General features: G+C 36.4%; 2 protein-coding genes across 8 annotated transcripts; one reads left to right on the top strand and one right to left on the bottom strand.

The window, feature by feature from the left end:
- Positions 1-1,284: 1,284 nt before the first annotated feature.
- LOC107227567 (sialin) lies at positions 1,285-6,347 on the top strand. 5 transcript variants are annotated; one of them, XM_046733496.1, is made up of 10 exons: positions 1,285-1,479; positions 1,628-1,733; positions 1,876-2,013; positions 2,315-2,598; positions 3,766-4,026; positions 4,110-4,194; positions 4,349-4,454; positions 4,600-4,864; positions 5,392-5,676; positions 5,851-6,347. In XM_046733496.1, exons 3-10 carry the CDS (start codon positions 1,983-1,985, stop codon positions 6,115-6,117), a joined length of 1,584 nt encoding a protein of 527 aa, XP_046589452.1. In that variant the 5' UTR covers positions 1,285-1,479; positions 1,628-1,733; positions 1,876-1,982; the 3' UTR covers positions 6,118-6,347. The 5 variants fall into 5 exon arrangements, with proteins under 5 accessions (XP_046589452.1, XP_046589450.1, XP_015524245.2 ...); XM_046733494.1 differs by having other exon boundaries at positions 5,392-5,766; positions 5,851-6,334; XM_015668759.2 differs by having other exon boundaries at positions 1,661-1,733; positions 5,392-5,766; positions 5,851-6,334.
- Positions 6,348-12,074: 5,727 nt separating this feature from the next.
- On the bottom strand, positions 12,075-18,405 carry LOC107227573 (transcription factor 23). 3 transcript variants are annotated; one of them, XM_046734636.1, is made up of 4 exons: positions 18,353-18,368; positions 16,935-17,268; positions 16,450-16,841; positions 12,075-12,529 (listed from the first exon to the last, which is right to left on the bottom strand). In XM_046734636.1, exons 3-4 carry the CDS (start codon positions 16,801-16,803, stop codon positions 12,311-12,313), a joined length of 573 nt encoding a protein of 190 aa, XP_046590592.1. In that variant the 5' UTR covers positions 16,804-16,841; positions 16,935-17,268; positions 18,353-18,368; the 3' UTR covers positions 12,075-12,310. The 3 variants fall into 3 exon arrangements, with proteins under 3 accessions (XP_046590592.1, XP_046590593.1, XP_015524251.2); XM_046734637.1 differs by lacking the exon at positions 16,935-17,268 and having other exon boundaries at positions 18,353-18,405; XM_015668765.2 differs by lacking the exon at positions 16,935-17,268 and having other exon boundaries at positions 16,450-16,838; positions 18,353-18,401.
- Positions 18,406-21,995: the final 3,590 nt, after the last annotated feature.

Below are 21,995 nucleotides of genomic sequence, written 5' to 3' on the forward strand. Positions count from 1 at the left end.
TGGACTACCCCAACTACCCCATATGCAACACGGGAATAAAACCGATTAATCTTTTGTTACATTACGTGCTATAATTTTATTTCTCATCACCTACGGTGATATAGGAAAAATATTGGTTGCGGCCAAGTATGAATTTTTCTAATTCCAATGAATCTTCAGATTTTTAGATCTCCAGCAGCCAGGAAAACCGTTCTTGAAAAATGTCCCTCCGTCTGTTTGTCGGATGGTCCGCCGATCTGCCGATCTGTTCGTCTGTTCCAACATACTCCCGCGATGATTTTGGATACGGTGGAAATGTGAAATTTGCACGACTACACATTTAAATGATGGCCATGAAAAATTGCTGTGTCCTATTTTTTAACGTGTGCTTCTATCGAAAACAAAACGGCACTGATTGCGATACTGTTCATCACTTCACAAATCAATTCAATTACTGAAAGCACCGACCATCAAGTATGAAAAAAATTTTTACCGTAAATATTCTCTTTTTTCAGATAATGGTATCTCTCTTTTTAATGGAAATGTCTCCTATTGCATTATTTTATTTATTTTATAGAAATTTGTGTAAAATTTTCTATGAACATCGTACAAACTGTGTCGCAGTTCGTCGAGTTTTATGAATTTTTTTTTTGATAGAAGCAAACAGTCGAGGAAGAGGGGACACGGCAATTTTTGATGCCTATCATTTGTTGCTAAAGTCGCGTGCACGTCACCTTTTTTATCCCGCCGTTTCCAACACCATGCAAGTATCACTAAAAATACTATTTTCACGACTTGTTTTAGATGGAATTATGTGTAGGAATCTGAAAAAACCGAAGACTGGGGTTTGCTGTAATCAAAGATTAATTTTCTCGTTCTAAAGAAAAATCGATATTTCGATGTCAGGAAAAATGAAAAGTTTGTACTATTGAAAAACCACCCACAACTCAAGAGATATTTTATGAGACGTCTTGATAACAAATTAGAATTCCTTGAAAAAAAAGACTGTAGAGACTGGAGATTTTGGAAAGCTTATGATTTCCAAACAAAGTATCGAAGAAATCTGGAAAGATTCTGCACTACTGCCAAGATTGAGGATAAATTTTTACAATCAATTACTAAAAAACCTAAAGGGATGAGAGGTCTGGGACAGGTAGCGATTTTTTTGAATACTTCGCATAAGCTCTCGATTTTCGTGAAAAGACACATGAGACTACGTATGCAATATCCAAAGAAATGAGTTATACGAGTATTTAGCATACTCCGATATTGTGAATACAGTTAGTCTCTTTTTGGATGTGCAGTTGGGGACACGCGTGCGCCAAGTCGACTGGCAACACAACCCAGCCGTTTTCACTTGAAAATAAAAATCATCATTTATTACGCAACACAGCGATAAAAAAAAATTATATAACATTAATTGAAAACAAACGACTATGCCCAACGGATAGAATCTATTTTTTTATGCATTCCACACATACTATCTTTCTGTGGGATTCTGTAAGTACCTATGCGTATTTTTATGTAAATTACGATTTTAAACCATTCGTTTCTCACAATAAATACAGACAGTGTTGAAAAGTTAAATTTAGGTTTACGCGTGTTTTCTTATTTTTCATGAATTCGCAAATCACATTCGAAATCGCAGAAACTCAAGTGGTTTTTTTCTTCTGTGAAACAGATTGGTAATTGAAATTAAGAGGCTCGAAAAAATTTCGTTTAAGAATTTTGTCGTCATTGCTAGAAGAATATACGTAAGTATTCTCACTCTCGTCAACAGTTCAGAAGAATAATACAAAAATGCTTAAATTCTCCCCGTGGCGAATGTAACGTTGAATTGTTCATAATGCAAAGGCACATGCATGTACATCCTGTTAAATGGAATTATGTTCGTAGCAAATTGGATTCTGTGTCTACACAGTAAACCGCTAAAATAACCAACGAATCTTCAATTATTTACGGATGAAAGATCTGCCATTTCTGTTTGAATCTATAAAATCATCATGGTTATTGCGCCGGAAAAACTAGTGAAGGGTAAGTTTTCAATTTTGTTTTGACTTAAGCATTTTGAAGTTGAAGAAATACCATAAATGGCAGGATATCAGAAATAACTCACGGTCCACCGAGGTGAATTTCAATTCCGAAAAATGTTCATTCCATGAAGTTGGTTCATTCGTTGATCGCCTTACCATAAAAATAATCCGTTTTAAACTTATTACTTTCTCGGACATTATCGTTGAATCATTGTTTACTATTTGCTACCAGTTTTACTGGTTTTCAGAGTGCGCACAGATATGGTAGAATATTGGATGATGTATACCAAGCCATTTTTCAGAAAAGGAATGTTTTTCCTGCCGAGATGTACTGTGGTACCTCGTTTTCAGTGGGTTTGCTGTCAGCTATATGATAAAATTGCACCTCAGTCTTACCATTATCGCCATGGTAGTAGCACCCCAACTCAAGGCAACAACTCTTGCACAATGCGCGTGGAATGAATACATACAGAAGTCCAATTCATCCAGTCTCTGGACCAACGCCACGTCACTCACAAACTCTCTGGATAACAACACGACAAACACCTCTCTCACATCGTGGGACTCGACACAAACACTTGAACACGTAGGTGGCTCTTAATTCACCTCTTACAGAGTCACTCCGCGTTAGGCAGGTGCCCTGGTCGATTTTGACGCTGACGTATATATCTCCTTATATCGAAGTCTACGTATGCAAATTTGAAATACTCTGCTTCTGTGCATGGGTACCACTTTTCAAGTCAATAAAGTGACGACATTACGCTCAAGTTGCGAATAAATTCAGATGTGCAGCTCTGGAATAAAAGCCGATTATTCCCTTGTTACGTAATGGAGAAAGATGATCTTGCAGTTGAACAAATCTGCGTTATATGGGATTGTAGAGTAATCATACCAAGAAAGGTGAGAAAGTCTACTTTGAAAGAATTCCATTTACCACATTTAAGTATAACACTAAAAATGAAATCGATAGCAACATAATTTTTCTGGTAGTCTAATGTTGACAATATTATTGAGAATGAATCCCGATTCTGTAAAAGACTGTTTACAAGAGATGAATTCGACGGTTGCGTAGAATAACCGGTATGTCGAGCCAGGCTTGAAAAATCGGCTATTTCGAGGTTCGCTTGGAAAATCGGCCATCTCGAGTTATCGTTGAAAAACCGGCTATTTCGAGCAAAGTTCAAAAACCGGCTATTTCGCGTTTGAAATTTTTTCGGCCGCAAATTAAGTTGGTAGCACTGTCCGACTGATTACGAATTTCGTAAGCGCCTCACAAAATTTATACAAGCTGCGTTTTGTGAATATAGGTATTATATGCTTATCTACATGATTATAATGCAGAAATGAAAGTATAAAGCATCAGGCGTGTGTTGAGATGAAATTAAAGATTATCATTTTGGCATAATGACTTGAAATTGGTAATTGAACCAAATTCACAAAACGCAGCTTGTATGAATTTTGTGAAAAATTCTAAAAATGGCAGTTCACAGTCTCTTTTGGTGTTCCTCTCCATTTGTTCGCCGATACGTTCTTCCGCTGAACGACCGTCTCATGGGACGCAAAGTCTGCATGCAGCCAAACATGAAATGAACTGGGCTCAGCAAACGTGAAAATCGCCATCATCGTGCAATTAATTTTGAAAAGTAACGCCCTTCCATATTTCACCCGAGTTGTGCAGCGTACGGCATTAAACTAATATGTCGCGTTAAATCATCGCGCATTATTAGTTATTGTAAAGAATAAACATTTTCAGAGCCCATCCAAGAATGAAACACAATCAAATCATCGTTTCTCGTGGAATGAGTACGACCAAGGTGTGGCTCTGGGAGCATATTCTTGGTTGCACCCGATCATGGAGTTACCTGCCGGCTTCTTGGCTCATCGTTATGGAACCAAGCTCATCTTTGGATTGACCATTTTTATCCCTGCTACGCTAGGTTTTATGACACCGGTTTTGGCACGCTACCATTTTTACGCCTTCGTGCTTTTACGAGCTCTTCAGGGCGGAATAGCAGTACGTATCTAACATGTTGTCGTAGGGGAACAAGCATCCAAATTTTACATTCGTCAACGTTTCAATTTTTTTTTATGTTTTAGGACGTCTGTTGGTCCGCCGTACATTCTATGACTGCTAAATGGATTCCTATTGACGATAGGAGTAAATTTCTCAGTGCTTATTTCGGTAAGTAGAAAGCCCAAGTACCAAAGAATTTTCATATCTGCCGACATAGATTATGATATGAGTACAAAAATTAAATCTAAAACTTTTTCTGAATTCTCCTTCCACAACGGTATTGAATCGTGGCTATTCAATTCAAATCTTTTGTTGATTGCAGGCGGGGCAGTGGGAACAGCAATTGTCTACCCAATGTGTGCAATACTCATAAACTCGTTTGGATGGGATTCAGTTTTTTACGTAACGTCAGCTCTTGGAATTATATGGTACATGAAAATTTTCTTCTTTCCATGAAATATTTCTTCGTCCTCTTACTTAACGATCGACGGAAACATTCTTTGAAGTGTTTGAAAAGGTAATTGTATGTATATATATAAGTTCTATGGTTTAAAAACGGCAATTTTTTCTAAGGTGCGTCGCATGGTATTACCTGGCTTTCGATACACCACAAGAACATCCTCGTATTTCAGTAGGTGAAAAAACATACATCCTGGAACGTCTAGGAAATTCTGTAAACATCACCACTTCTCAAAAAGTCCCATGGAAAGCTATATTGACGTCACGTCCACTCTGGATAGTAACTATTGCACACGTAGGCTATATGTGGGGCATTACCATTCTTTATCTTGGAATCCCCTCTTACTTCAATTATATTCAAGGATGGAACATTCAGGCGGTAAGCTGACTTGGAAATCTTGAGATTGATAATATTTATTTGCAGCTGAATGATTGGGGATGGCTTGTAATTGGCAAAACTATTACAAAACGCACAGAATCAAAACTTTCCGATAAACATGCAACCATACATATATCATTAGTTTATTTTTTGGTAGGTGCGGAATTCAAGGGTTACAGTACAAGTTTTCATTTCGGGTGGATAGCACGTTTGAAGAAAAAATAAAATGTGTATTGAAACGATTTCACATTTATTGCGCACCTATTCGTTCCAATTTAGAATTTGTCACTTTTCCTCGATACTCCATTTTTACTGAAGCTCCTTATTTCATACTCCTACAAGTGTATGGCAATATATGAAATATTCAAGGACCCTGAAAAGTTAATGTTTCATAGTTATTTTTGATAGCCGAGCAAGTTCTGCGGCTTTGTTTCAATGCACCAGCTTTTCTTGCGCTTATCGTCAGACCTCATCTACTGCTCACATTCCGAAGATGCAATATGAATTCTACTGTAATCTTTCCACAGGTTGGCATGCTTTCAGCGATTCCTCAAGTATTGCGAATGCTTTTTTCCTATACAATTTCAAGTTTTTCCGACTGGCTGTTGAAAACGGAAAGGATGCCAATAATGTGGCTGAGGAAAGCAGCAGTCTTTCTGGGTTGTGGTATTCCAAGCATAATGCTGTTGGGTCTGGCTTTCAGTGGTTGTCACCCAACCTTAGCCATCGCGTTCATGATGGCAAGTTTAATTGCTACTGGTGCCACTTCCGCTGGAACGCTTGCCGTCACTGTTGATCTGAGTCCGAATTACGCAAGTATTCTCTTTGGCATTATGAATACAATTTCATCAATCGTTAAATTCCTAGCCCCTATGATGATCGGAATCCTAACCAACAATAACGTGAGTTCGAAGAAATAACCGACAGATGTAATAATTCGATTATAATCTTTCCTGCTTCATCGAAAAACTCTACGCGTGTTACAGCAAACGATCGTGCAATGGCGCCTGGTATTTCTCATCACGGTTGCAATAATGTTTTCAACTAGCGCAGTGTACATATTTTTCGGGACATCAGAAGTGCAGCATTGGAATTACCAAGATGATGAAGAAGATCCCGTAGAACTTGAGAAGCTTCGGTCAAAAGTCAATAAAGCCGACTGTGAGGAAACGACTGCTTATATTCCGAAAAAGAGGGATAACTGTTCATACTCAGAGAGCGCGGAATGTTGTGTTACAGAAATGAATGATTAAAAAAAATAACTATCTCTATTTATGAAAATCAACAACCATCCCGTTTACAAATCAAGTCATCACGATGTATCTATTACATTATTCTTAATCTGCTAATTGTTCACTGAATAAAAAATTTACTATTTACCAGCAATTCCGAAAAATTTCATTAATTTTTTTTATACATGTCGGAATTACGTTGTATATAGATCAAAGCATAGTCATTGTTGTATATAGCAAATGCCTATTGTCTCACTGTCGACTAAATTACAGATAGTTTTAAGGAGGTGCCGTATAGTCGATTTAGGCGTTGACATCCACATCTCCAAATATCGTACTAAAACAGTCCAATATATTCTCATTTGATGCAGGAATAAAGATATCGCATGAATTCTACGAATTTACTAAATATTTGTTCCTGCGCGTTGAGCGCCGGTATTCAAATGCCGCGCTTTCTCTCATAACTGAAAGGTATCAAGTCCACGCGCAAAAGGCACCGTGGAACTTGAAAACTTTATGATTCGTCAAAAAATTGACCGAAGAGCTGAAAAGTGAGCTCATCGAGAGTGTGTAACTCTTTGATATATTGTTTGCAAAATTGTCGCGTAAAAAACGTGTCCGATTCCCGTTATTAATTTACGCGCATAAAGCTGCGTCCAATTCTCATGATTAATCTACGCGCAATAAGGCGCGACAGATTAAATCGTCAAAAAATTTGTATTATCTGGGACTTGTCCCAAGAATTCTGTAGAAATACAATCCACATCTGCATCTTCCTGAATTAGATACATTGCTATGCGGATTGTTGTTCTCAGATTACAAATCGAATTAAAATGAGGAGGAGGGTTGGAGGGCATGCATTATTGTGTGGCGTGACGGTCGGCGGTCCTCTTCGACGCGAAGTTTTCGAGCTCAACATCTCTCCCCATCTAGCGTACCACGGAACGCGATAGATCGGCCAGAGATGCGTTTTGCCCATTCAGACGATCACAGAGATCAATTGAATGGAAGAACGATCGGTAATGACTAAATAATTGAATTGCATAACGATTGAAAAATGGTTGCAGTCACAAGAAATGGAAAATTCGATCTCGTTAATATTCAAATGCTTACAAACGGTCGCGAGACTCGAATACGCAGTCTTTTGGGAAAAAAATTTCTGTGATCGTTTGACGCTGTGGATTACTAAAGTTAGTAACATCACGGCACATCGCGACCTTCCTACCCTTGCCTGTTTCCCAACGGAACCACCCAACGGAAAAGAGAGATTCACACACACACACATGCATAAATCCCGCGACGGATCCCAAAACGTCCACCTACCTACCCGGTTACCTATATTCGATCTAAACGATTTTCCATATTTTGCAACACACATCATTCTTCATCATTTGCGCCGTGGTCACTGACTTACATTTTCGTTGGTTACCTGTTGGGAGCAAAATGTTTTTGTATCGTAGTCTGCCTTCTCGGAATACAGTATCGCGGTTGTATCCCGCCAACTCTAATATTGCATTTATTATTTTAGTAAATGTTGGCAGACTATCGGTACATTTACCTTTTGTAAAAGTGATTAAAAACATCCTGAATGCCAATTAGCATTTTTCTAAGCGAGCTAAGCCTGCAGTTGATCAATACTTGTTGGCTGTTAAAAGATTGAAAATGATATATAATGTAAAATGCAATTTGATTACGTTACGTTATGCCAGACTTTGGAATTTCATCAATTTAACCATAACGTGAATAATTGAATATGTTCAAACCTCAGGTGAACCCACCACTTAAACGGCATCATCAGTAAATTCAATCGTAGATTATTACATCAGTTACGAAACACAATTCGATCTCGCGAGTGCCGAGTAAGCGATGGTTGCCTGTCGCGATGCTCATTCCACTTTTAGCAACGTGTAAAATTTCTAACTTGAAGTAAGCTACGCTAAGTTGCATTGCGAAAAATAATGATTCGACTGAAAGTCAAGCACGTTGCGATCGTGAATGAGCCTATCCATGCAGCTAAGAAATCGAAGATTTGTTTAACAATTGTTACCGGCACGCCACGTGACAGAGGAATCCCAGGGAAATATCCGTAACCTAACACATGCAAACTCACCAACGTTGCCGAGAAATGGAAAAGTTACTCGGAAGTCTCTACTGGAATCTGTAAAAAACAGAACAGTTGAATTAATTTAACAAATTGGCTTTTCAGTTTGCAAATTAATTATTACCGTTTAGTTTCGTATCCATTGCATGTTATGCAAGTACAAAACTTCGGTCTTACATGTACCTCCGTGAATTATCAATCAATAATTAAAATAAGTATCGTTACCTTGACTCTGGGCTGCACCACACTTTTGCACGTAGTAGTTCTTGTAGCATCTCAGGTGTATTGGTGAAGCGACGCATTTTTCACATAATTCACATCTTCACCAATCTCTTATAATCCAAAAATCCGCATTGCAATAACACTCGATTCTACACTCACTTTTCGTGCTGTAGCTGTCTGTTTCAAACGACTGAATAAACTTGCTAACAATGCAACTGTGCATTTGCCGAAAATCAGCCACAAAAATAATGATATTGACACTCGACGCACAGAGACAAAAATAGACATCACTGAATTCTGAAGTTACACAAAACAATGAAAACTCGAGACACGAAATTCACCTTCAACGTTCGCAGCATGTTTTTATTTCAGTCACTCGGTTCTTCTACAGGCTACACGCTGCTTCTCGTGAATTATACACAGACGAGTATCGTGGAAATACACTGATCGACCGACGCGACGTGACATAACCTAATCAACGCGATCTGATTGTGAATTGCTGCTGAATGCACGTGATTTCGCTCCGATTGCTCGGAAACGACTGATGTCGCACGGCGCTCAGAAGAGATTTACATCAGTTTTCTGAAGGACGGAAGATAATAATTCTCCCGTCTTCTCTGTCGCTCTACCCATGGAGCGGCGGGTCACGAGAGGGGAAAAACAGCTAGGCGGAAATCTATAGATATATTTCGATTGACAGAGGTATCGTAGATAATTGATGAGAATTTGATTATAAAAAATCTAGAAAATCCATGTTTATGTGATATCAGTCGTTAGCTTCTGATATCTTATGTATAGTATTATTACACAATTGTATCCTCTGGCTTATGTTATTATTAGGGATTACCGGAAAAGTGCTGAAATTGTAGGTAAAATAGTGATGACTTTATCGGGAATACATAATGTCAAACTCGAAATTCCTAACAATCATCACGGACACTGCCACAGATCTATAATAAAGCGGACAGATAAGGGCAATTATAATTTGGGCTACTTGCTAATAAATTTCTGAACAATCATGTGTTTGCGGGTCTGCGGACAGAGTCACAATACATCCAGTTAATATAAGTAGAAGTAAAAAAAAACGAACCGTGATCATCTTTAAGATTATTTTTTATTATATACTTCTGCGATAATGGTTCCGAGGTTCTTCGGGGTTTGTTACAGCATGGGCTCGCACATTAGTAACAATCGAGTGTTACCATATTTCCAAAAAAATATTTACAATTAGTGTTTTTGTGTAGACTTTTATCCCGTAAAATATAGAAATTCGTAAATCAATAAATAAACAAATAAATTCACAATTCAGTTTGTGTTTTACGAGTAGTGAACTAGTTCCGACGAGTGGCTGTTGAACTCTAGGGTTGAACTGAACCTGAAACTGGACAGTTTCGTCGTCTAGGCGTAATTACACGTCGCTACCTATAATACTGTCTAATTCTCTACGCAGCGAATGGACGGTCGGAAAAAGAATTAGTATCAAACGGCAAAACTAGTTTAAATTGATATCAATTACTGTTGAGTGTGAAATTGTCATTCGTAGAAAGTTGATTCTGAGACTTGATGAATGTTGAAATCGTTACTTTCAGAATCATTGGAACTTGGAGAATAAAAGGGATCGAACTTGATGAAGAATGAGTTATAAATTGACTTGTTGGAATATAGAATAAAAGCATATTTGTGAGAGGTGGAATACATCAATATGTGTACTTGTAGAGAACGTTGAAGAAAATATAGGCATATCCTCAGTCAGCGATTAATGTCGTATCTAATAAACGTACCTACATTCCTGCTGCGCGCGATATTTTCTTTGTCGTCTATTAAGTTTGTGTAGTTAAATTTCTCTGTATTCTTACTCATTTGTGAAATTTGTAAAATATTTGCGTCAGAAATAACAGACCGAAAATTTTTTTATTTTTTTTCAGATATTTTTTTTGTTTTCATATTTGTTAAACTTGTTTCAGACAGATGTTTCCAAGTTGTCCAACCTTGTCATGGACATAATTATTAAATGTTGATATTGATATTGATAACGGACTCTTCCGACCTGTACAAATTCGTAAAGAACAGCATATATAAGCTTGTTTGTTTGGGATTGAAATTGAAAGTAAAACTGCAAATTTACAGAAAAAAAGAAAGAAACTTCGCTCGTTGTGATTTTTATTATATTTTGATATAACTGCGATGAATAATGTTCACGGAAAATATGCACTTTCAGCAAATGGAGAACTTTGGAGAAAAAGTGTTCAAAGACGAGATAAATTACCCAGAACTTTTCCTGATTTTACAGTTAAGAATTGTCAGCACACATTAAATATGTACTAACCAGCAATAAGTACAATAAATAATTTTAACTCGGTTAAATTTACACCAAGTACGTGACAGCTTTCCTGACTCGAACGCAAGATCAAATATTATCCGGTCAGATAAAAAATAAAAAAAAAAAAGTAACATTCAAACATTCTGATTTTATTGAAAAATAAATTCCTCCGGGCCTCTAAATTTTGATTGTATAATCAAATCGATCGATTCGCTTTCCTCGACCGAAATAAACGACCATGTCGTTCGTAAGCGACGGTGAAATCCGGTCCCTCGTGATTATTGCAGTGCTACCGGCAGATCAGTAGACAGTTGCGCAGTTGTTTCAGTTGTTTGAGGACGAGATGGGATATATTATTTTAGTATCGGGTTTAAACAAAAGGTTCTTCACGCTGTTTATTTAACTTGTACGTCTATCCGACTCGCGTTCATCCTCCGCAAGATTACATCCTTCTCTTGTCCCTCGCCGCCGACCTCACTTTCATTTTCCTCCCTTCTTTTCCCTTCCCTTCTCCCTCAAATTTCCCCTTACACACTTCCGGATACATGCCGTAGTAATGACTTTGACTCCTTCTTTTTCATCGCTTTCCAAATAGCGTAGATACAGAACGATTATTTCAAACGCAACGAATCAATCAGGTTACGCTTGCGTTATGCTCACCACGGATTTACAGTTTATTATTTATAAATTGTTTATTTTATTCGACTAGCTGCGGCATTCTTTGGTTTTACATTCGTAAATATAATATTAAAATTACAGCTTTAATAATAACGATAGTTATTCATTAATAAATAAGGCACGCTGGAATAAATATAATCTAAGTGTAAAAATCTTCATCACGTCAATTAGTCGTACTAATAATAATAATAATAATAATAATAGTCATAGTAATAATAATCTTTATACGCATATACGAAATTTACTTCGTTGAATTACGAATCTATATATTTTCATCTCTGAAAGCCTCTAATTTTACTGTATATGATGTACCTACGATATCACTATTGCTTAGAATTATTTTTTCAAAATTTCCATTAAATCATTTGAAATTGGAAATTGAATTTTACCACCAATTTCAAAAAATTTCCAAAGACTTTTGTCACGGTACTATGTTTAAATTTATCTAAACTCCTATTTCCTTGTTTTCGTGAAAATTTAGAATATACGCACCGCAATAATACGAAACTTAGGTAATTCTTCTGTCATGATGAGAGTGTGTTGAAAAATAAGTGCTTAACAAATTGATAAATACGAGAAGTGCTCGAGATTCTCGTGACACTAAAAAAGTATCTAATAAGTGCAACGTTATATGTATGCTCACCAATGATACGATTAACCCAGGAAAACATCGATGGAGTAAAAATCATCTGCTGTCATAGTTTTTCATTAATTGAACGACATAATTTTTTTTTTTTTCTCGGCTGGGTCTTCTCATTGTATTCTGTTTTACTTTTTTTCACACAATAATAATTTAGAGAAATTCCATCATCAGAACTGTGTGACAAATCGAATAAAACGAAATGCTGTTTTTGCTTTGATTTTAACAAAATAAAGTGATCTTATCATCTAGTTCAATAGTAAGGAAGCTGTGATTCGTGATTATGACGAACGTGAATGGGCTGGTGATTATGATGATGGTGATGATTATGCACGTTTGGCTGAACGTCCAGCGGCGATTGCTGGTTTCGGTATTGCCCTCCTGGCGATGAAGAAGTCGATGATGATCCTGACGTGCAGTTATTGTTCATCAACATCGGAGCCCCCGTTCCTTGGATTGCGAAAGGCCACGACTGCGAAATGAATTAAAGTTTTAAATCATTTAAATATTGACAGTTCTTGCGAATTCTGGTGAAAATTGTTATCCAGAAATCGTTTGTTAATCAAACAAAAACACTCTCAGAGATTATGCTGAGGATAGAATTAATCTTTGAGAAATTTCTTTAACAACGTCACTGTTACTGTTTTATGATAAAAATAAATTCACTTTTTTAATTCTGCAAGTTCATTTACCCTAATACCGTTATTGAGATTTCAACGTATCGAGTTTGTTTACAAGTAAAACACTTTCAGGCAAATTCACAGATTTTGCGTCAAGTTTATTAATTTTCAAAAAAAAGATCTTCGGTTACGATAGTAATTGAAATTACTTGAATAAGAATAGTTTTAGAACATTTTATAGAAGTTCCGGAATTCTTTCAGAATATCGCCAAGCATTGGAGAAAACCTAAAAATAGATTTTCAGGAAATGGTAGTCCACGAGTTTAAGTAATATTCGAATCTCACAAAATTGAGAAGGCATTCTAAAGAACGGTCCAAATTAGTTGCGGAAAAGTCGGGTAATTTATCAGGACATTGCAGTAGAAGTTTTTTTAAAAAATACGTTCATTAATACTTGTTAAGCAAACGATTTTAGATAATTGCATAGTTGCAGATGAAGTTTCACGAAGTCAGGAATTATCAGGCAATGATGAATTGAATTGCTGAACAGCGCTTGTAAAACATTTTTGCGAAAAACTAGTTCATTAAAAATATTAATTATCAGTGGTTTTTGTACGTCAATTCAATCTCAGTAGACTGTTTCGAAAAGAAGCCGCTCACGGTAATTCCGAAGAATTTTTCCACCTCTCAAATAACGAAGGATAAAGAATGGATGAGGAAAAGCGGTAACCTCGGTAATAAGTTAAAAACGGATTTTGGAGGAAAATGGATTAAAAAATGGGGGGAAAAACGAAGCGCGTTAAATAAGATGCGCGTAAAATGTGCTGCATCGCGTCTTGCGGGGCAGTAAAGAACCGAAAGTCGAACAACGGAACTATCTTGAAATTAATGGGCCGAGGGAGTGACGCTGTGATCTGGTCCACCTGGACAGACGTAAACAGGGAATGCCTCGGTGATGGCTGCCGCACATTGCGCCTACGTCGCGACGCCGATTGGAGCCACCTGGTTGCTCTCCTCGCAGTAGCTCCTGGTGCTCGGAACCAATCTCTGAGCTACAGACGAGCTCGCACTCACTGAATTCCCGAACAACTCACTTGGAATTCTTTTTTTTTTCTCTCTCTCTCGCAGTTTTCCTCATCATGCCAAAGAATGCGTGTTTCGCGGATATGCAAAAATAAAGTGGGGGAGTAGGAGGAGATTAGAAAAACACGCGGCGGCCATATAAAAGTTTGAGGAAAGTAAACGGAGGAGTATTTTTCGTCGAATAACTTTTTTTCTCTCTTAATACACTCGTATTTTTTTTAGGACGCTTTGAACCGAATCGCATTGGCAATTTGTACGTGCAGATGTGATCCACGTCTTGTGTACGAAGCGATTAGTTTTTGTTACAAGGAATTGTATCAAATTGAATTAGTTGAATATGATATATTAATTTTGACAGTTAAATCTTACGATATTTATGCAGCTACGTTCTTTCAGGGTATTGAGGTAAATTTCATAACGTTGTACAGACAGCTGGAAATACGTCACCTTTTGCGAGATAAAAGTAACATTATCTATAAATATTGAATTCGTTACACTTCAAAGACAGGCAGAATATATTCCAATTTCTATTTGTCAATTTTTTATTATGAAGAATTAGTGAAATTATTGCAAATGTTAAAGCTGATGAAAGATTAACACGAATCAGTAGGGAAATTTTGCATTCAATAGAATAATTTCAAGTTTCATAATTTATGTCGAAATTCTAAGTTGAAGATGTTTACATCTAATTTTAATCAGAAGCTCTCATCAAAGATAATAATTCTTTGCACGATCTCAATTATCCATGTTTCTACGAATATAATTCTGCCAATTTTCGACTATCCAATTTAGTAGAATTAAGTATCTTCTATATAAAAATTCAAATTTATGCATCTTGGACCGTGATGTGGAAATTTTACTTTTTAGTCTAGAAAATTTTCCTTTTAAATGTTTATGCAATCGATTGTCATGAGGTTTCGTCTGAATAATATCTGTATTCTTATTCAAATGATTGAATACAAATTAAACTCGAAGCAATAAAATTTTAGTCTATTTTTCTCTATTTATCAACTGCCTTTTGGCGGAAATATTGTTCAGTTTGAAAAAATTTTCTCGTTGCTAACTCATTACGGTTCCAATTCCTCTCTGCCGCTAGCTAAATTTAATTGTCAACTCAATTTTCTTTTTTAAGAGCTGCAAATTCGTAAAGTTAAAGAAAGAAATTATTTATCACGCGAGTAAGCCGTATAATAATATACTTTGGAAAACAAAAAGATCGATGACTTGTGGTAGAACCAAGATAAAATATTACAACTTGATTGATTATTTTACGAACGGCGAACATTTAAAATCTCATATGGTATTTATTTTTTGTACACAGTATATGGAACGAGATATCGTTGATTGAATATTCGGAGATATTCCATGCACCGTAGACGCCGCGATAAATGCTCAGGTGGCAAAGGTTCGAATGAGAAAATCAAATGAAAACTGGTAAAAATATGTGTTGAAAAATGATTCGTAATATCGTGAATTAATAAAATCGAAGTAATCGCTGAAAATCAATTTCTGTAATTCTTCATTTGTGAATTATATCTTTAACGGATAGAAGTGATTCATTCGGAAATGAACATTCACTGTACGACGCTTGAGAAATGAACTGGTAGATATTAATCGAATACTCAGAATCTTCCAGCTTTTTCTCAAATATGTTTGGAAAAAGGCATGAATCCTAAAAAAAAATACTCTTCAATGTGATCTTGAATAAAAAATCAACCTGCATGAAAATTCTGGAGAAATATCTAATGAGTTGATATATAAACAACGCATTCATCCGAAGAGAACCCGTTTTCTCAACTCTATTCGTTTACGAATGATGCAAGATGAACAATTTCATGAAAGAAACTTCAGGAATATGCGAAGTAAGCATGTTCGAATTTTTTTTCTATATTATTTTATCAGGTAAATCATCTTCGGCGCCGATATTACACAAATATGTATGTTCGTTAAGTAATATTTCAATGACAAAGAGAAATCAATTTTGGAATAATTAGTCTGAGATCCGTTCTGAAATGGCACTGTTTAGATTAAAACAAAATACGGGTGAAGAAATTATTCGTAATCTATTACCAGTACTCGAGATATCTATTAGAAAATTTATAATCAATTTTTCAATCCAACAGATAACTTAATTGCGATAAAATAGACAGTTCTCACTTCATCGGAATAAAATTTAGTCCATCTTCGTTCCGTATCGGTATTTATATTTAAATGTGATCATACATAATAAGTTCAGAATCCAACAAGCATTTTCTCACTGCGGTAGAAATTTTTTTTTAAACATCGGGATATAATTCAATTCGAATAGTACGGTCTATAACAATAAATAGGTTTGCTTTATAAAAGTGTGAAAAATATTTCTTGGAATGCTCATCATCCAAAACAAATAATATTGAAAATCATGAACTTGCAGATTGAAATTTGGATTTTATTGGCTGTATAAAAAAAAAAAGTTATCGAGTTGAAAAAAATCGAAATTAAAATTGTGTTCATTCTGGTAAAAATAAAACTGTACAAGCCCGACTTAACATTCCAGATAAATTATCGTCTATCATAAATTCATGTAAAACAAAAAACAGGAACTGATTTATTTAAAACGAGGATCGGCGGGCGTGATTTTTGAACTTATCGACAATCTTTTCAGGGAAAATTTCCACCTAAGATAATCGTATCAAATTCTCTAGCTCACCAATGCGAGTGACAGCGATCTGGTGGTTTCCGGATGTGATTCGCCCTCGTCCCGAAGAACAGCGCGAAGGTGGGCGATGTAAGTAGCGGCGAGCCTAAGGGTGTCCAGTTTGCTGAGTTTCGTGTCGGCCGGAACCCAAGGAAGGGTTGTTTTCAGCCTGCAAAAAGCCTTGCTGAGAACTCGCATCCTTGCCCGTTCCCTTGCGTTGGCCGCGTTCCTCGGCGCTCTCACGCCTTCCATAGCATCCTGAATGTGATCCCTGCTGCTTCCTCCGCCGTACTTTTCTTCCGAACAAAAATCTTCGTCCTCGATGTCCTGCAGCGAAGCCGTCGAGGCGCGTCGTTTTCGAGGCATCCCGATCAGTGTCCAGAATTTTTCCCCTCTTTTTTCTTCTTATTTCCCATAAAATGTATACACGGTTTTTGTTACACAAAAAATTTATCGGTATGAAATTGGTACGAAACTGTGTTATTTTTTTCTTTCACCTTGAATACGTCACGTTGCGTGCGAAATCTTTGAAAGATTTTTAAAATCTTCTTTATCACCTTCTGAATTGTACTCCTACACTTTTACGAGTAAATACTCATCCCTGGGATCGAAATGTAAAATATATTCAGTTACTCGGTTGCTGTTCGTTTGCTGATTGTCTTTTGGAATCGACGTACGATTGGGACATAATTTTACGGAATATTTGTTTTCGATAAGATCGAAAGTTTAACGACAAATTTGCAAATATCGCATCGTATCATAGCTGAGTTAACTTGGTTTGTGCATGATTATACGTATGGTATTCAAATGATTACCTCAGAAACACCATGACTATAATATAAACGTGAAAAGCTTTTTACAAAGATGCAAGAAAATACGCAACTGTAAAAGTAATTGCTACGGATCGCTGTCACTGTAATCGTAGAACTAATTGTCGATCAATTTCAGTCTCTCATATTTCCACTTTTCATTATATTATTAATTTACCACTGTTTACCCGACTTACGTTACTTACAGAGATACTTCGGATGTGAATTTTAGCAATTGTGATTGACGTAAATGCATCGAAATTTTCGACAAATGTTCATGCGCTAGAAAATTCTCGGTCGAAAGGCTTACAGAGGTCTCCATTATAGAATTCAAATAAAAAGTCTATTAATCCGTGTAACAATATTATTAGACAACAGAGCAACTTTATTTAAAAAACCGTAACTAGTCTACTTCTGCATTATAATCCGCCGCACGTGAATCGCTGAATATTAGTAAATTAAAAGGGAATCTTCGTCCATTCCACCGATTTTATTCGATGATTCGCAACACGCAGTTTTTCCTTGAACCATTTTAATCTAAAATATGAATCCGTCCTGTCAATTGTGTAAAAAATATCGATTAAACTGACGAATTCCGAAACTGCGATTTTCTATCCCTACTGCACACTGAGAAAAATTTCATTCGTTACAGTAACTAGAAAAATTCAGTAAAACAGATATCGTTAAAAAAACTGTTTGAATATTTGTGGAATTACAAAAAACGAGGCACGCGTAACCATTTTGCGCTATTGTCGATCCTTTCTTGGTAATTGCAACGTAAAATCAGTTAACATCAATTTATTGTTACACAAGCATTAAATTATCACATCAGTTACAAGAAAATAAATCAACAGTGATCGTAATGAGAAAGAATATTAACGGATACTAGAATTTCTGCTAACAGCTAGAAAACTGATTTTCATTTTCTACCTGCAACTATATTTTGTCGATTGTGGTAAAAAATGAAAATATTTAAGGACCGAGCGATAAACTGAACTAAAAATTTCCCTCAGTGGCATCGTCCTTTTTTCCTGTGCTCAGTCTCTTCTCCCCTTCAGAAGAGCGAAACGAATCTAGGATACGATATCAACGGTTTCTCTACTTACGACCGATTATATGGGATATGGTATCCTTGCACCCGCGCAAACTGCACCGATCGCCCGTCAGGCGGAACTAATTGTTGGCGCTAAGAGATTTCCCTCGGCGAAGAGGGAGCGACGGGGGTGAGGAGGGGGCGAAAGAGGAACGGTAGGCGGGCGGGGGCGGGGGCGAAGAATCCACGCAACAGCGAGGAGGAAAAGGAGAGAAGGATGGAAGAAACGGGGAAGGGAAAAACGAACCGAAACGGCCTCGGACGGGTTTTGGGAGGTCCCGGAAAACGGGCGGGGCTCTTTGGACGACGTGCCGCCGCCTCTTATTCGGTCGCGATGGGCCGACGGCTGCGTCCACCTGGTCCTCGCGCAATTTCCGCCTCGGGCTTCACGCCGTCGCCATCGTGAGGAGAACTTCCCGGACAACGCTGAAGTCAGGAGTTGAAAATGTCTTTGCGTTAAGGCCGAAGGGCGTTCTTCGAGTTAGTTGAATAATTTGCGTTGAGCAGATTGGTTGGCCAATTGTCGATACTTTTCTTATTTATTCTTAGAAAAAAAAAAAAAAAAAAAACCACCAAAATGGGTATCGTAGCACTGAGAGAAATTTTTAGTTATAATACGGTTACCGCTCCGTCCTTAACTATTTTCATTTTATACCGAAATCGAAGGATATAGTTGCAGGTACCGAATGAAAATTAGTTTTGTAGCTGTTACCGGAAAGTCTAGTATCCGTTGCTATTCTTTCTCATTATGATCACTGTTGCTATATTTTCTTGTAACTGTTGCGATAATTTAACGCTTGTGCAACGACAAATTGACGTTGAAGCCTTGTTCAACTAAGAAAGTAGAGTAAACCGAACGAACTGATTTTGCGTTGCAATTACCAAAGAAGGATCGACGATAGCGCAAAATGGTTACGTGTACCTTGCTTTTCGTAATTCCAACAATATTCAAAGAGTTTTTTAACGATACATGTTTTACTGAATTTTTCTAGTTACTATAAAAAATGAAATTTTTCTCAGTGTGCTACAAGTAACTGTTTGGCGTGATTATAGATGACGATACTATATTTTCTAATATCGAATGATTTCTCGATCTTATCTTGAGTAATATGTGTGGGGAGATTCTCATTCTCACAATCAGTGCCTAAGGTCAAATGAATGGAAGGTAGAAATTTGATGTCTCGGTCCTAAGGGAAGTCCTCCTCAGAAAACTACGAATGTTTCTATCATTAAAAAGAGGTAACATGACTATCGTTACAGCCAGATATTCCCTTACAATAGATTGTTAAAAGCGACACTTACATTTAATTACTTGTAAAATCTCATATCCGAGGTGAAACTTGTAAATAAATGTAAGTGTTACTTTAACATTATTATGTAAATGACTATGTCACTGTAACGATAGTCATGTTAACTTTATTTAATAATAAAAATATTTCTAGTCTTCTGAGGAGGGTTTCTCTCAGGGACGAAACATCAAATTTAAACGTTTCATTCATTTGGATTTGACCGTTGACACCGAGAATCTCCACACTTTCTATTTTCTGGTTATTGCAACGTTACGCCTGTTTGTTTAGTTTTTGACATTTGTTTTAGTTAAATAAAGCTTTAACGTCAATTTATTTTTGTGTATCACGTAGAACTATATTTTTTGATTGTGGTAAAAAATAAAAAAGTTAGAGACTGCAGGGTAACCACAGCTGCTGGAAATATTCTTAATACACGAAATACTTGTACGTTGATTATTTATCAAATTATTATATTCGTAAGCTACGGACGTTTCTTCAAAATTCAGAAACATCAAAAAATACCAGAACCGTAAACCATGACTTACATGTATATCGATGCTTCATTTCCAATCGCTTCAGAGTTGTTAAAGATTCATCAGATTCGTTCAATTTCACATTTACGAATACGACTCATTTCATTCAGAAGACTATTTTCAATAAATTGATTGAACACTTTTTCTTATCGCGGTAGCATCGTTAAGCATTTACTTGTACAACGTTGCACCAATATTGATTACTATCAACAAATGGTCGTATTGAATTGACTACATAAGATTAAAAAAAAACCCAAGGTCAGTGATTTTGTAGGAAATAGCCTTGTAAATAAACTGAGCCACAATAAAGTGAAATAGAACAAATCTGCTAGATTTCTAACAATTTTGAAGCGATTTGAAATGAAGCATCGATATCTAAGCTTTTGCTTGTAAGGAAAGTAATTTCTATTGTTGTATTTTTTAAGAGACATTCGTAGCTTACGAATATTAAAATTTGATATATAGTTAGCGCACGATTATCTCGTGATGGAATAATTGATTCTTAGCCAACCAGCCTCCATAATGGGACACGTCAATGAAACCTCAAACTGTTTCGATTGATATGAAATCTCAATTTCCAGTAAATCTTTATCAAACAAGCGTTTTCCCGCCTGTTTCAGTTAATTGTATTCAGTATAAGTTCCTAGTTATCAATTGGTACAAATAATATAAAAAATTACGGTGATCCTGAAAAGGCTCCTTGCCTCGCATTTTTCCCCTTCAAAAATTGAAATAATTTCACACATATTAAATTTTTCATATTTATACGATATACTTTTTGGTATCATGTCAAAGAACAAAAAAATACAGATAATTCGTGTAAATCTGTATGAAAATTTCATCATTTTGATGTCTGATATATTCACGTATCGCATTATAATTGAAATCACAGCTGTTCACCAGTGATTTGGAATTGGGACATTCACCTTACTTACAAATATTTTTTGTTCCATGTATATGATCGGGTAAACTATACATCTCACTTGGCCGGCGGAACGCCAGCTTCTGCGCTTTGAAAGTTTTTATCCTTCGAAGCTAGAAACGGAATCGTTAAATCTCTAGCTTTTTTTCCTGTTAGTACTGAATGCCGGTTTTAAGTTACTCGCTTTCTTCACTCGCCGTCCGCTCTTTAACGCCGATTTTATCAACACCGCCTGTGATCTTTGGCGATCTCCCTTCCCTGGTTCAAAACCCCGCCATATGCGGTTAGAAGACGGCAAGAATTGAGTAGACTTAAATCGAAATAGAGTGATTTTAAAAACGAAAATCAATAGATATCTCACCTTCTGTCATCTTGACAGAACAAGAATGGACCGACTCGCATCGTTCAATCAGAAATATCTTACAATTAAACGAGAATTATTTACTTGAAATCAACCGTGAGTTTTCAATCCATTTTGATTCTGAGATATCTTGACAAAAATAGAAATCAATGCAAAGACCAATTTTGGTACAACCTGATTCATGCTATCTGGATTCATACATAAAGATTCGAGATTTAGGCATCAGCTGAATGTTTTGAAGATCATTTGGCCTATCGAATGCGCTTTATTCATTTGATTTGACTTGGATCTATTTTCTGATGTCGTAACGTGTGAATCAACGTCATATCATGTGATAAAATCCATTTGGGAGATACGACGTAGGAAATGTTGAATGAACGTGTTTTTGCATATAAAAAGAATTTAAATAATATGTAACGTGCATCAAATCAAAATACATTATTTATTTAAAATTTAACGTAAATTGTCAGTGTTGCAATGCATAAGTTTTGATAACCATTCTCCAGGTTTTACAGAAAACAAAAAAAAAACTGATCTGGAAACAGACAAAC

This window comes from Neodiprion lecontei, chromosome 3 (assembly GCF_021901455.1).
Source record: "Neodiprion lecontei isolate iyNeoLeco1 chromosome 3, iyNeoLeco1.1, whole genome shotgun sequence".
Classification (NCBI taxonomy): Eukaryota; Metazoa; Arthropoda; class Insecta; order Hymenoptera; family Diprionidae; genus Neodiprion; species Neodiprion lecontei.

Coding starts and splice junctions, on each gene's coding strand:
- LOC107227567 (XM_046733495.1), top strand. CDS start 1,983: ATGGTTATTGCGCCGGAAAAACTAGTGAAGG. Junction 2,599..3,765: donor CGACACAAACACTTGAACAC/GTAGGTGGCTCT, acceptor AAACATTTTCAG/AGCCCATCCAAGAATGAAAC. Junction 4,027..4,109: donor CTCTTCAGGGCGGAATAGCA/GTACGTATCTAA, acceptor TTTATGTTTTAG/GACGTCTGTTGGTCCGCCGT.
- LOC107227573 (XM_046734637.1), bottom strand. CDS start 16,803: ATGCCTCGAAAACGACGCGCCTCGACGGCTTCGCTGCAGGACATCGAG. Junction 12,530..16,449: donor GATCGCTGTCACTCGCATTG/GTGAGCTAGAGA, acceptor TTCATTTCGCAG/TCGTGGCCTTTCGCAATCCA.